At 39.5% G+C, this 15546-nt stretch overlaps 1 protein-coding gene across 6 annotated transcripts in view; it reads left to right on the plus strand.

The window, feature by feature from the left end:
- The window catches only part of LOC134658200 (peripheral plasma membrane protein CASK), a 157600-nt gene extending 142339 nt beyond the window's left edge, over positions 1-15261 (plus strand). For 2 of the 6 annotated variants that reach the window (XM_063513812.1, XM_063513819.1), the window contains exons 4-13: positions 2638-2802; positions 4627-4695; positions 5315-5344; positions 5746-5844; positions 7108-7246; positions 8565-8609; positions 10119-10238; positions 11342-11452; positions 12277-12384; positions 13081-13467. In XM_063513812.1, the coding sequence (XP_063369882.1) occupies positions 2638-2802; positions 4627-4695; positions 5315-5344; positions 5746-5844; positions 7108-7246; positions 8565-8609; positions 10119-10238; positions 11342-11452; positions 12277-12384; positions 13081-13436 (1242 nt within the window). In that variant the 3' untranslated portion in view covers positions 13437-13467. Of the gene's footprint in view, positions 1-2637; positions 2803-4626; positions 4696-5314; positions 5345-5745; positions 5845-7107; positions 7247-8564; positions 8610-10118; positions 10239-11341; positions 11453-12276; positions 12385-13080; positions 13470-14993 lie in introns of those variants that run through there. The other 4 variants (XM_063513847.1, XM_063513842.1, XM_063513834.1 and 1 more) reach the window with 4 other exon arrangements.
- The last annotated feature ends 285 nt before the right edge of the window (positions 15262-15546 follow it).

The raw sequence follows: 15546 nt of genomic DNA on the forward strand, positions 1-15546 counted from the left end.
GCGAGACTGTTTTCCTCTCAACCGTCCGGGTTTTTTTAGCGTCGCACGCCCCGCGCTGCGCATCCACAACTTTCTACAAAACCCTAGCGTACACTGCCATCTATATTTTTTTAGAGCTAACTATTTAGTTAGGCTACGTTGTTGCATCAAGAGAATTAGTAAATAATGCCGAAATATTCCGTTAGATGGCTCTGAAATCAATTCTTTCTTCCACCCCTTTGGATAGTAAGGTTCCCGCGGACGGTTGAGAGCATATTTTTTTCGGATACTATGCTATCGTCGGACGGTCAAGGGAGGTTTTCGGGGCCGAAAAATCGGTCTAGCTAGAAAAGTCTTATCTCTGGAAAAACGCGCATTTTTGAGTTTTTATATGTTTTACGAGCCTTGCTCGGTCTCCCAGATATTTTATACTCAATTGACAGTACATTACTCTTAGTGTACCGCGACGCCCTCCAAGCATGGCCGAGATGCACTTTAATGTCAAATTACCTAATATAATTTACTTACAAGTAGAAGAATATACCACCAGGAGCCGTGTTCCAACTTCACAACTTAATTTCTGTAAAATGGATTATTTTTAGTATGTCAAAATAATAAATAGATTTCCATAATATTTTTATGTGAACACGCGGTGCATCACTTTACCTATACAATTTCTTACAAAATAACACGAAACGAAGATTAAAACGCTTATTTAAAAAGTTAAAAAATATATAAATGTAGAAGGGATCGTGACAAGATACTGAGCTTATGGGTGTAATAGGCAGTTTATTTTCATAAATGCGATGATAGGACACGGGCGGAACGAATGACACGCGCCGTATATTCCAAAATAAAAACATAAGCAAATAACGCGTCGAATCGGGAACGCCTGCGAGGATGGCTTTGTTTTAGACTTTATACACTTGAGCAATATCGCAAATTATTTGAAGGCACTCTTACAGTGTCTCTACTTCTAAAATCCGAAATTTTGTTGAACTGAAATCTAGGAGCCAATCTGAGAAGGCTGAAGGAAAAACGAATGACTAAAACATTGTAACTGACTGCCCTACAATTTAAATCAATTTAAATCAAAAATAGTCATTTTTCTTTTTCAAAAAACTCTCGTGGCCTCTGATAGTTAAATGTGTTTTGTTTTCTTTAATGCCCTCTTAGCTTTGCATCCGTCAGCATTACTACATATATATGTCATTCAACCAGAATGAAATACTGCGTATTGCACTGATTCCATGTCACAAGAAAGGTCCTTAAATAAATAAAATAAATATTATAGGACATTCTTACACAGATTGACTAAGTCCCACGGTAAGCTCAAGAAGGCTTGTGTTGTGGGCACTCGGACAACGATAAATATAATATACAAATACTTAATACATAGAAAACACCCATGACTCAGAAATAAATATCTGTGCTCACCACACACATATTTACCCTTACCAGGATTCGAACCCAGGACCATCGGCTTCACAGGCAGGGTCACACACTAGGCCAGACCGGTCGTCAAAAATATGTACAAAAATATTAACTGAAATAATGTTATCGTGCATAGATTTTAAGTTTAATTTCTCTCAAGTACACTGTGATTGATTTTTTTTTATATACGTAATACTAGTATCCGCCCGCGCCTTCGTCTGCGTAGAAATATGTAGCAGGTATTTTCATTATACGCGTCCATAGTATATTTCACCCCGCTTTTCACCCCGTAAAGAGATGATTTCCGGGATAAAAACTATCCTACATCCTTTTCCGGGACTCAATCTATCTCCAATCTCCATACTAAATTTCATCTGTACCGGTTTAGTGGTTTAAGCGACAGACAGACAGAGTTACTTTCGCATTAATAATATTAATAGGGATTAGTAGGAATACTTAATTAAAAAACTAACCAGACGCTATTGTTAGGTTAGACTTTTATCCAATTCTAATAAAATGTAACATTCACGTTACGATGATTTTGATTAAGTTGTTACTTAGCGACCTTTGCTAATGTAGGGTTTTGCGTCATCACGTGTGTAGTTAGGTACCTACATCAAAGGTCAATTTTGTTTTCTAGAACAGCTGAAATAGAGATCTCGATGCGGGTAATGATGACTACGTCTTTTGTGGCAATCGTGACTGGGTTTCTAATAAGGTTTAGTTGATTTTGCCATAAAGACCAAAGAGATGAATTATGGGTATTAGGTAGGTCATTCCTTCATTTCTATTCCTGATAATAAATGTATCAGCTAATAATTTATTTATTTCCATGTCTTATGGCGAAGTTCTTAACCACATTGAGGGACTATATTTATTTATTAACTAGCGACCCGCCCCGGCTTCGTACGGGTTAACAAATTATACATAAACCTTCCTCTTGAATCACTCTATTTAAAAAAACCGCATCAAAATCCGTTGCGTAGTTTTAAAGATCTAAGCATACATACAGACAGACAGACAGGGAAGCGACTTTGTTTTATACTATGTAGTGAAGCTACCTACGCAAAGACACATTTCATTAAAATGTAATGCATTCGCATTTTTTTTACAAAAAATAATCCAAATTATTTCAGGTTACTTTGGTGGCGATTACTTTGAGAAACAGTAAGTTTTGTTGTAAGTAACAAACTTGGTTTTGTAAGCTTGTTTACTTGTCTGCAGGGCATAACCCTGAAGCTAGCTGACGACGGCAGATGCATCGTGGCTCGCATCATGCACGGGGGCATGATCCACCGACAGGCCACGCTGCACGTCGGCGACGAGATCAGGGAGATCAACGGCACGCCTGTAGCCAACCAGTCCGTCGCACAACTTCAAAGGATGCTGGTGAGTACCATGATACACCAGCAGGCCAGCTTCTCTGTCTGCTTATTGAGACAAAGTGGAAAAAAAATCTACCTGTAAGATACGAAGAAGCTCACATAACAAGTGAACTTTTGAACCTTTTATTTAGCTTAGCAAATGGAGAAAGCAAATAGAGAAACCCGTTACAGCTCAATATTCATAACATAGATATACCTACTTAGAAAAGACACGTCAAACATCACTTCTTCTTAGCCGCTCTAAACTACATACTTGTATAGTATGAATTATCTCAGATGATTTTTTCGGGCTCGAGCACTAATCTGTTAAACAAAAGCCTTTGTTTCTTTTAAGAGCGGTCTTCAGCACGTGCCAAAGTAACCATGTCGTTTAAAAAGCAACTATCGTGATAGTATTAAGGTTCAAATTTATGTAACAGCTCATTCTGAGAACAATCAGGGTGGTCTTTTCTTTGGAGATAACAAAACAAATATACCGACACTGAAACGTATGTACGAGTGAGCGAGTGCCCTACGTACCTACAGTAAAAAGATGCAATAATCCATTTCAATGTATATACCGAACCGTAGTAAACTTAGTAGGCACTGTGAGATCGCGAGGATTTCTACTTTCAGACGTTTGACGCGCCCGCGTCAGGGCAGGGCTTATCCGACGGGCTTACGCTACCGAAATGTTAGCTTCGTACCTACCTACCCAGTATCTACTCGCGGCTTTTGTTACCCCATTGTGGCTGCTGTATTCATACACCGGGATCGAATTGCAATATTCAAGTAATAAAGTGAAATAAGGATGAAATAAGGGCCTTATTACAATGAAATTGTTTTAAACATATTGATACGAGTAAGTGTCAAGTGTGCCTCAAATCAGTGACACAAGCATTAAATACTTCGTAGTATTTAATTTAATTATTCTGCACCGACGCACTTACTAATTGAGATGGACGTTGTGTTCAAACTTATTGAATATTTCACAATTTCTACTGGCATTTAATTTATAAATAATGTACTATATGCTACCGTATAACCCCGTTTATAGTGAAAAGATATCACCAAACTAGTTTTGACTGAAATATCACATTTAAAGCTAGTTATCACCGAGGCCTTAAGGAAAACGCGTTTGCCCCGAGGCCTTCCGGAAAATTTGTTTTAATTAATGAAAACTTGAGGCGATAATCTAGTGATAACTAGGGGTAACGCGTTTTCACCAAAAAGTGGTGATTCCGCTGCTGTCAAAATATGATTCATTGGACTAACCCGCTATCCGAAAAGTAGTTAACCAACCTGCATTGCTATTTCTTCTGTATAGTTGCAGTTATACTAAAGTAGGTATAATACATGCACATCGGTGCTATGTGATCTCATACCGTTCCAGCGGCATTATATAAACCCGTCGCATTTGCTTTAAGTCCGTTAAGGCCGGTTGACGCGACTAATGCCACTAGGTATTATTGCTCACTACAGTAGGTAGGGATTATTAATATATTTTATAAGCACTGCAGCTTGAATGCTAAATATGTATTGAATAGTGAAGGGCGTGGGTCTAAAGTTAAATAGTACTATTGAATATTGGGTAGATACTCTGTAACAATTAAAAACATGGCAAATTCTATAATTAAATTATTTGCCTACCTACGCAATAATTATGTATCTTTAGCAAGTTGTGTAGGTAAATAGGTATACCTATACCTATTTACCTACAAAAATCTAGCTATGAAAAATCAATACGTATAAATTAAGTTGTGTAGATAAAAATATTGATTGTTGATATCCAAAAAACAGTCGTAAGTGTATTATACAATATTGTACGTGAATTAATATATGTTTTCAGCGCGAGGCTCGTGGGTCAGTGACATTCAAAATAGTGCCGTCGTACCGCTCGGCACCACCGCCCTGTGAGGTAATACGAATTCCTTTGCTTTCCCCGGGACTTTGATTTTCTTGTTAAACGTAGTAAGGTTGGCTTAGTAATATACTAAAATTAATTGTTTGGGTTAGTACCTATAATTGTGTGAAAGTGTGGTAAACAGATGGAAGGACTTCGCAGATTGCCGACCATATCTCAGAGCGGCCAGAGATTATTAGACGTATTTTTTTTGTACACAAAAACGACAAAAACGAGTGATTCACTCCCCAGAGTAAAAGCAATACTCAAAGTGGAACATATTTTCTTAACAAAATGAATCATTAAACTCGTCCAATTTACTAAATGTAGTCTCTCGAGATACCCAAGATCCGCGATGTTTATCCGTCTCAACCTTTACTTAGAATTTAGTTATCTGCAGTTAACGTAGAGATTATTAACAATTCAATTTATTTGTACAAATAATAATGTTACAGTCAAATAGAATGTGTGATATTAACGCTTGTTTTGCCAATAAAACACTACGACCTAAAATAAATCCTTAAAAACACACAAGTCGGCAAGCGCACATAAATCTGTCACACTCGTTGCTTGTCTAAAGGCATAAAATTGGTCATAAAAAACGAAATTAAACCTGATACTTTTTTCTAACTAGCTTTTCCGGATTAAGCCTTCGCCCGTACTAGTAAGTAGCGAAGCCAGACCCTGCTACTTTATGTTCATTATGTTGATTGTCTTGTTATGTTATGTTATGTTATGTCGTCTATCACCCGGGCATGGCTGCGTCCCCGCGATCTCCTTCGTTTCTGTGCGCTTGTTGTTCTTTGTCATGGCTTTACACTTATACTATCACCTCATTTTATACTACACCAAGTTGTATGTTTATGTTTAATTTATTTCGTTTAGCCCTCATAATCAACTATCATAAAGGGCACATAGTCAACTTGTCGACATCAGTATTCACACTGAGGCTACACATCATTCTACGCATCTCATAACTCATAACACTTCTTTTGTCATAAATATTATCGCCATCGTGCCTTTTAATAAACGCCTCTTATGTCTTAACGTTGGATGTTTTTTCAGATATTTGTAAGAGCACAATTTGACTACGATCCTTTGGAGGACGAATTGATTCCATGTGCTCAAGCCGGTATTGCATTTACTACAGGAGACATACTTCAGGTAGGCAGTTTGGATTTTTAATTTAGTGTCTCAAAACAATATATTACTTATGCCCCGAGAGAAAACACAATTAGAGAAAAAAATCTTCTTACGTTTTGCGCGAATTCAATTCTGTAGCGTAGGTACTGTATTTTAATTATTGTTTTTTCAGTAACTATAACACAATGTTATATTATCACGACAAGGTACCTATTAAATGGTATAATTTGCAATAAGACTCGATGTTATGAACTTCATCTCATAATTAAATGAATTCTAAATTCTAATAATATAGTTCGCGTCTGGTATTTATATTGTTTTCAATGACAAAAAGCTGGAATAGTGAGTTCTTGGGACCTACAACGGTCGCTCAGAGCATATTATTATTGTTTGGGTTAAAATTTACTGCCACTATTACAATTATGTGAATCCCCGGGACAATGCAACAATGAGAATGGCTCACTAAAATAGACTATTTCGGTAAATGCGAGCTATTATCGTTGCAAGGTATTCAGTATGTGGATTAGTATCGTGCTTTTTCTACATACAAAACAATGTTTTATTTTATTTTAAAATTGCAGGGGTGATAAGCGAACTGCCTGTTGATAGATTTCGGTTACTATTGTAAAAAAAAAACTTTTTTTATTTGAACGTTTTAGTAGCTTAGTAAGGATTGTCGATTACCAATTTATTTTAGTTTGAATCGAATATTATTTCCAAAGACGACAGTGTTATATGTATGTATATTATATTACCGCCAAGGACTTAATATTACGGTAACTTATAAGGTATTAAGGATAAATTACTATAAATTAGATAAATCCTTGATGCCTTAAAAAGTCCGTGAGAATATAACGGAACAATTGTCTCTCAACCCGAATTTTTTTAGGGATACGTACTGAAACCTAAATTTTAGGGTTGAGTTACGTCACCTGAGAGCGGTCTCGGCCTAGTTATTAGGTGTAAATTGTTATTAACGGTTGTGTCACCAATTAATCCAATTATTCGAAACAGGAAAGATAAATGAACAAATAGTTATGACCAAGATTTAACTCTTCTGATCGAATAAATTCCAAGTACGAACTGATTTTCCAATATCACTTGCCTGTGGTTGTTATGCGTGGTGTAGCAGAATATCCGCTTAAGGACGTGGTGGAAACATCAATCACCGACGAGCAAGTACGTGAGAGTGACGGATGTTTTGTCTATAGCGATTAAAATATATCGATCAACTGTAGAAGATAAGTATTGGTATTCCATATTTAGGTTTTTATTCCGTTACAGATCATAAGCAAAGATGATACTCACTGGTGGCAAGCCCGCAAGGACGCGGCGGGCGGTTCGGCCGGGCTCATACCGAGCCCTGAACTACAGGAGTGGCGAGCCGCGTGCGCCGCCGCAGAACGATCTAACACCGACCAAGGTTCGACACTAAACTATCCTTACTATTTTAAACATTCTTAACCGTTTACTTAGACGATGTTGTTGCTAAGTGCCTGACCTGTTTTGTTTTAAAATTAAGAAGTACATTGAAAAGTTAAGTCTTTTGCGTTCTGGTTGAGTTGTCGTCTTCCTAATATCGATGTTGTTTATAGGATGTCCGTAATACATATCATCGTTAGATGGTGTTTGTTTGGTTTGATATTTAGTTAGGCTTTTTACTTTTTTCAGATAATTTATTTGGAGCGACAGGCTCAGATTTGTTGCGTTTTTTTCTGTTGTGTTTTTCGTGTAAAATGGGTTACATTCAATATTTTCTTGAGTTTTTCCTTAATGGCCTCGAATTATATTTATATATGAGACCATTATATTCATTATACATACTTATATGATTTTTTAAATACATTTGATGGGAATAACTGACATGTTGTGTTTTGCTTCCAAACGTAAACATCATTGGACGAACCTGCAGTTGGTATGTAAAATGCTTGCCTATCATTGTACCGAGTAATACAAGCTCCCCTTCAAATTAAACTAATATACTTAACTATATTAACAGTTTGTATTATCCCAATATCTTTGCATGGTGTTTACAACCACTATTGTTACCCTTCAATATTATATATGAACCTTTCGATCAGTCGCATACTTACTCGTAACTCATGCCTAATCAGATAATGAAATGTAGTGAACCTATAAGTTAAAAAGACTGCTATTATTATTATGGTTATGATGGGAGTTTGTGTAACCCCTAATGATATATGTTTTATTGTGAAGTGTTAGGTACACTCATAATTCCCAAAACTAACGATTTTAGTATACATTGTAATTTAAAACCCTTGCATCAGAACAGTCATTGGCTAATAAGCCAATTACCCCTTACCAAAAAGTTATTGGGCGTGGAAGAGGTGTAGGTAACTACAGTCAGAAAAAACGTGTCCCCTAACTGACAGATAAAATATTCTTCTAAGTTCATCGATAAGCAATTATCCTCCTTGTTGAAAATTCGGTTTATTACCCTATCGGAACGTTCGTTTGGCCCGCACAATAGATAACGTTATACGGCGCCATATTTTTTTTCTTTTGACTTTACTAATACCTCTTCTACCACCTATTAATAACTTTATGCCCCTATCCATGGGTGGTGTAAAAACGATATTTAAGAACATTTTGAAGTTTGTGAACTAACGCTTCGCAATAGCAATAGCGCTCCGAGTGTACCCCCGACTACAAGTAGCGGCCTGTACTCGTACCATCCAAGTTGCGTTTGCATGAACCTTGTTGTAATGTTGTGCTGCTAGGAACCGAGGGCTGCGTGTCTCACACTGATGGCTGTGATAACACAGGTAATTGATTCATCATTTATGTATAAGTATACCTAAACCAGGCGTGGCTCACTCCGCGATTTCGTCGCTTTGCTGTAGGTAGCTAAAAGTACATCCGTTCCGCCCCAATTTTGGGGAAAGCCATGAGCCGCGCGTGGCGCTGTCGCCACCTAGCGGCCATATCTGTGCTGATCGTAACTGACGCATTTTGTTAGAGAGTGAGTCTTTTGTACTTAGTACTATTATTTATTCTGTGCTTAAACATAGACGGATTTAATAAGTTTGTGTTTTTCGATTGTAATTTGCTACAATCCTTGAAAAAAAAAAGGCCACGTTGTAAAGAGTCGTATCAATATTGGTTTATAATTACCTACGTAAACGTTTTCCTCAAGTTAATATATACTTGTATTAACCCCATATGTATATTAACTACATATACATACAATTAATTAAACATGTAGGTAAAGAACGGCGTTTGTTTGGATAGAATCGAATATAAACAGGTAATCGTGTTGATTAATAGTCTCAGAAATATAACAACAAAACTAGACCTAATGATGTAATTACCTCAATCTTTTACTTGTTACGACGCTTGTCGGAAAACCCTCCAATATTTATACATAGTCATTCCAATTTCGTAACAATAACGTACGCACAGGTACACACACATGCACAGGTAGATGTTTTTTGTAGGGATGTAACGATACATGATTGTGCCGATACGATACCGATACCGATATTTAAAGTAAATAATCGGCGATACCGATACCGATAACGATAGCCTGGTAGTTAGTTAATAAATCAAATAGGTAAATAAAGAATTATATCCTTTATATGCCTAAAACATATGTTTAATAGACACTCGATTTTAAGAAGTGTAAAAAACTGAAAAAAAAAAAATATATATACTTATATATATTCCTATTAGCAAAATAGCACGATTATAGCAGCTTCACTGTTACGTTGAGTAAGTAATATAATATCGTAGTATAACTTACGTAAGTTTTGACACATAAAGTTAAAATTGAGGTGAAGAATATTCTTGCTCAATAAAATAGGTACCTTACTGTGGGTTGTTTACATTTTGTTATGATATCGGGTGTATTTAAATCGGCGATGCCGATATATCGGCCTGCCGATTATATCGGCCGATATATCGTATCGGTATCGGTATCGTTACATTCCTAGTTTTTTGTAACATTGCTTGACAAAATACAAAGCAGAATAATATTAGTATTTTACTCGCATTAGTGTTAAAACTTTTGTGTTTAACTCGGTAGCAAAGTCTGTTTAACCCTCGTGCCTTAAAACCCTCACAACGCTCAAGTTTCCACTTTTCGAACAACTCGCTACGCTCATAGCAATTTTGGAATATTTCGCTTGCTCGGATAGCAATTCTTTCATTTAGAGAGACTGTTTACCTGCGCTACTTCTAGCCCAGCCCTATCCTACTTATTATTGTTACGCTTATGGCCAATAAGCGTGAAGTTTGGGATTTCATTGACAACAATTTCCCAATGTTTGTTTTAGTGAATTGTTCTATATTCGGACGCAAGAAGAAGCAGTCGAAGGACAAGTACCTCGCCAAGCACAACGCCGTGTTCGACCAGCTCGACGTCGTCACCTACGAGGAAGTCGTCAAGTTACCATGTTAGTATACCTAACTACGTATCACTAAACTGACTAGGTACCTACCTATACATACATAGGTATTAAAATTGACACTGAAATATACTCGTCAACGAACGCCTTGTGCCTAATACAGGAAAAAGATAGAGCAACAAAAAATAAAAAACCGACCAAGTGGGAGTCGGACTCGCGCACGAAGGGTTGCGTACCATTACGCAAAAAACGGCAAAATAAATCACGTTTGTTGTATGGGAGCCCCACTTCAATATTTATTTTATTCTGTTAGCATTTGTTTGTTATAGTGGCAACAGAAATAGATCATCTGTGAAAATTTCAACTGTCTAGCTATCACGGTTTATGAGATACTGCCTGGTGACTGACAGACACAGACGGACAGTGGAGTCTTAATAATAGGGTCCCTTTTTACCCTTTGGGTACGGAATCCTAAAAAGAACGCCCTAAAGCATCAGAGATACACTTGTTTGATATTTTACGGCGCTCTTTTTTAAACTTTTGTATACAGATTCGTAAAATAATTGTAATAAGTATGTAGCAAAGTTTCCAACTCTCGCAAAATAGTTGTCGAGTTGCGGAAACCTATTCGGGCAACAATTCACTACAAAGTTTCCAAGTAACTACCCGCCTACACGAAATTTACTTAAAACCGTAATGGTTAGTCAAATTGAATGTGTACACAAACAATTAGTTTTAACGTACTATAGCTGGTCAACCAAATCTTGTCAGTAAAAAAGGCGCGAAATTCAAATTTTCTATTGGACGATAACCCTTCGCGCCGACATTTTTCAAATTTGCCGCCTTTTTCTACTGTCAAGATCTGGTTAACCAAATATACATTTGTTACATTTTACATATTTATGTACGAAATATCATTTGATATTTACCAGTCGCTTTTCGGTGAAGGAAAACATCGTGAGGAAACCGGACTAATCACAACAAGGCATAAGATAGATCGCAGTCGCTTTCGTAAAAACTATAATAGTGCCTACGCCAATTACTGGGATTAGTCGCCAAGCGGACCCCAGGCTCCCATGTCCGTGGCAGAATGCCGGGACAAACGCGAGGAAAACGATGACATTTGTTACATTTTAAATAAAATGTTGCAGCTTTCCAGAGGAAGACCATTGTGCTGTTGGGCGCGCACGGCGTGGGCCGACGTCACATCAAGAACACTCTGATCGCGCGTCACCCGGACCAATACGCATATCCCATTCCACGTAAGTACAAACTAGTTATTTTCGATACAAGTGCGAAAAAGAGGAAATTCGAAACGAGTGGCGATAAATTAAAACACGACCGAAGGGAGTGTTTTAAATCGACACGAGTTGCGAATTACCTATTCGCACGTGTATCGAACAACGTTTTACAGTACATATGGCACTTTAAAGTTTCGACATCGCACGAAAAGTGCTATTTTACGCACTAGTGCGGATGTACTGTAAAAGTATGTTTTCACACCACCTATTCTTTCACACCACCTATTCGGAAAAGAGCTTTTTCTTCCCTGCTAGGAGGGATCAAAGTGGCACTTTTCCTCCCTGCTAGGAGGGATCAAAGTAACACTTTTCTGTTCTAAGACACTATTTTTACATTTTTTTGCACATAGTTTTTTTAGCTTAAATAATCTGTTTAAGCATCAGATTGTGTCAACACTAAGATTTTTTTTATTTTCCTCATAGTTGATGTGAAAAGTAGTATGTGTCACACGGTATCAAAATTATTTCGTCTTGGACGTTAACACTTGAATCCCTCATTACGCTTAGGATTCTACTTTAGAATTCCTCACTACGTTCGGGATTCTATTGTAGAATCCATTACTTAATTCAGGATTCAATTTACGCTGTTGACGGAAATGTATCATTTTGATCCCTCGTAACACAAACTACTATTTCATATTATAGGTACTTACCTAAGTCTATAAGAGTAATAGTTACACTAAAGCGTCTTTTAAAGTTGCTTATCGAAGACTTGTTTGCACGCCATTCTTATAAACTTGCGTGTAAATTTTGAAACAGATGACAATTTTTGGGTATCTTTACAGACACCACCCGGCCGCCAAGGGCGGATGAAGAAAATGGCAGACACTATTATTTCGTTACGCATGAAGAAATGATGGCTGATATAGGGGCCAATGAATACCTGGAATACGGTAATTATTCGATACATAGTTTATTATAAAATGATTGTGTGACAACCGTTACCGTAGGTAACCTTACTTACAACTTAGTTTTTCTCTCGTGGGCATATATTATAAAAAATACGCGCACTAGAGAAAAACACAAGTAAAAACTTTTAGTAAAAATGGAGTGATCAGAATGTTAAAACTAACTGTTTTGGAAACCACTCACGCAATGTAAGTAGTTTTATTTAATAATAGATTTGGGCTTTTTCTAAAATAAATATCGAAAACCCGATTCTTTCAAATCTGGACGTTCTTGGACTCATTCTACTCAGAATCGACAGCACTCTCCATCCTACCATTAAAAAAGATATCCCATAATTTTGTATGAAAATTGTACATTCCACTACGTCACGTTACATACAAGTGAAAATTTTTCTCATACTAAAAACGTGACGTAATGGAATGGACATTTTGGGACATCTTTTTTTAATGGTAGGATGGAAAGTGCTGTCGATTCTGAGTAGAATGAGCCCAAGAACGTCCAGATTTGAAAGAATCGGGTTTTCGATATTTATTTTAGAAAAAGCCCATTTAACCTGTCCTCTACCAAAGGCTCAAATCTGGGTCAAAAAGGATAGGGACATATGTACATTATTAAAGTAACTTTCATTTTAAGTCAATGCTCGTGGGACAGGACAGGTTAATAATTCAATTATATTGTAGGCACTCACGAGGATGCGATGTACGGCACGAAGATAGAGACGATCCGCCGCATCCACTCGGAGCGGCGAATAGCGATCCTGGACGTGGAGCCGCAGGCGCTGAAGATCCTGCGCACGGCCGAGTTCGCGCCGTACGTCGTGTTCATCGCCGCGCCGCCGCTCAACAACGTGGCTGACGTGAGTCTACTCTCAAACATGCACACAGACACCGTAGTTAGACACGATCCGCCGCATCCACTCGGAGCGGCGAATAGCGATCCTGGACGTGGAGCCGCAGGCGCTGAAGATCCTGCGCACGGCCGAGTTCGCGCCGTACGTCGTGTTCATCGCCGCGCCGCCGCTCAACAACGTGGCTGACGTGAGTCTACTCTCAAACATGCACACAGACACCGTAGTTAGACACGATCCGCCGCATCCACTCGGAGCGGCGAATAGCGATCCTGGACGTGGAGCCGCAGGCGCTGAAGATCCTGCGCACGGCCGAGTTCGCGCCGTACGTCGTGTTCATCGCCGCGCCGCCGCTCAACAACGTGGCTGACGTGAGTCTACTCTCAAACATGCACACAGACACCGTAGTTAGACACGATCCGCCGCATCCACTCGGAGCGGCGAATAGCGATCCTGGACGTGGAGCCGCAGGCGCTGAAGATCCTGCGCACGGCCGAGTTCGCGCCGTACGTCGTGTTCATCGCCGCGCCGCCGCTCAACAACGTGGCTGACGTGAGTCTACTCTCAAACATGCACACAGACACCGTAGTTAGACACGATCCGCCGCATCCACTCGGAGCGGCGAATAGCGATCCTGGACGTGGAGCCGCAGGCGCTGAAGATCCTGCGCACGGCCGAGTTCGCGCCGTACGTCGTGTTCATCGCCGCGCCGCCGCTCAACAACGTGGCTGACGTGAGTCTACTCTCAAACATGCACACAGACACCGTAGTTAGACACGATCCGCCGCATCCACTCGGAGCGGCGAATAGCGATCCTGGACGTGGAGCCGCAGGCGCTGAAGATCCTGCGCACGGCCGAGTTCGCGCCGTACGTCGTGTTCATCGCCGCGCCGCCGCTCAACAACGTGGCTGACGTGAGTCTACTCTCAAACATGCACACAGACACCGTAGTTAGACACGATCCGCCGCATCCACTCGGAGCGGCGAATAGCGATCCTGGACGTGGAGCCGCAGGCGCTGAAGATCCTGCGCACGGCCGAGTTCGCGCCGTACGTCGTGTTCATCGCCGCGCCGCCGCTCAACAACGTGGCTGACGTGAGTCTACTCTCAAACATGCACACAGACACCGTAGTTAGACACGATCCGGATCCATTTATTCTACAAACTAGATTTTGCCCGCGACTAGACGAAGTGGAATTAGTTCCAGCAGTTAAAATATAGCGCCTGGATAAAATCCAATAGCAATAATTTTGAGAATAATGCTTTATTGCTTACACCAATTAACAGGCAATTCATTTATTTTCTCACTTCCACACCCTCTTTATGGATGACTTCCAACATAAAAACTATCCTATGTCCTTCCCCGGGACTAAAACTATCTCTATGTCAAATTTCAACTAAATCGTGCACCAGCGCCGGTGCTACACCGCGCGAGCGGGACAGTTCCTATTGGCAAAGTTTGTTATGCAGTTGTTGTTAAGTCCCCGTACAAAATTTCACCCCTTTAAGGGATGATTTCTGGAATAAAAACTATCCATGTCCTTCCTCGGGACTCAAACAATCTCTATGCCAATTTTCATCTAAATCGGTTCAGCGGTTTAAGCGTGAAGGGGTAACAGACAGACAGACTTCCTTTTATAATATTATATTATGTAGTATGGATTAGTTGGCCATAAATGTGAGCGGCATTGAATAATAGCGGGCCTCTACAACCAGTACAAATATGCCTCCGGTTTGTATCTCCAGTACGACGGTTCGCTGGAGGTGCTGGTGCGCGAGTCCGAGCAGCTGCGGCGCACCTACGGACACTATTTCGACATGAGCATCGTCAACAACGACATCGACGACACGCTCGCGCAGCTCGAGGCCGCGCTCGCGCGCCTGCGCTCCACCCCGCAGTGGGTGCCCGTCTCCTGGGTCTACTGACACGCAGACTCCTACTACCTTTAAACGAACTAAACAAACATTCGAACCGGCGACACTTCTTTTCTCATACAAGTTCGACTTATTTCGGGATTCGTTTTTAAATTTCACGCAAGAAGTTAACTCTTGATGCACTGTTAGCGGTATTTTAGTATTCCCTCAATTTTACGAGTTGTGTATAATATTTTCTTCTTCCGACATAATCTGTCGATCTACAACATTTCAGATAAAATACCTCTATCTGCAATGAGTGATCGTTTTCTTAGCGTTATAAAGATGCTTCGAAAGTCATTACGCTAGTATTGCACTAACACTGCACTACACACACGATACCTACCTTACCTGTTTAATTGTAATAGCTTGTCACAGTAAGATA

This window comes from Cydia amplana, chromosome 2 (assembly GCF_948474715.1).
Source record: "Cydia amplana chromosome 2, ilCydAmpl1.1, whole genome shotgun sequence".
NCBI lineage: Eukaryota > Metazoa > Arthropoda > Insecta > Lepidoptera > Tortricidae > Cydia > Cydia amplana.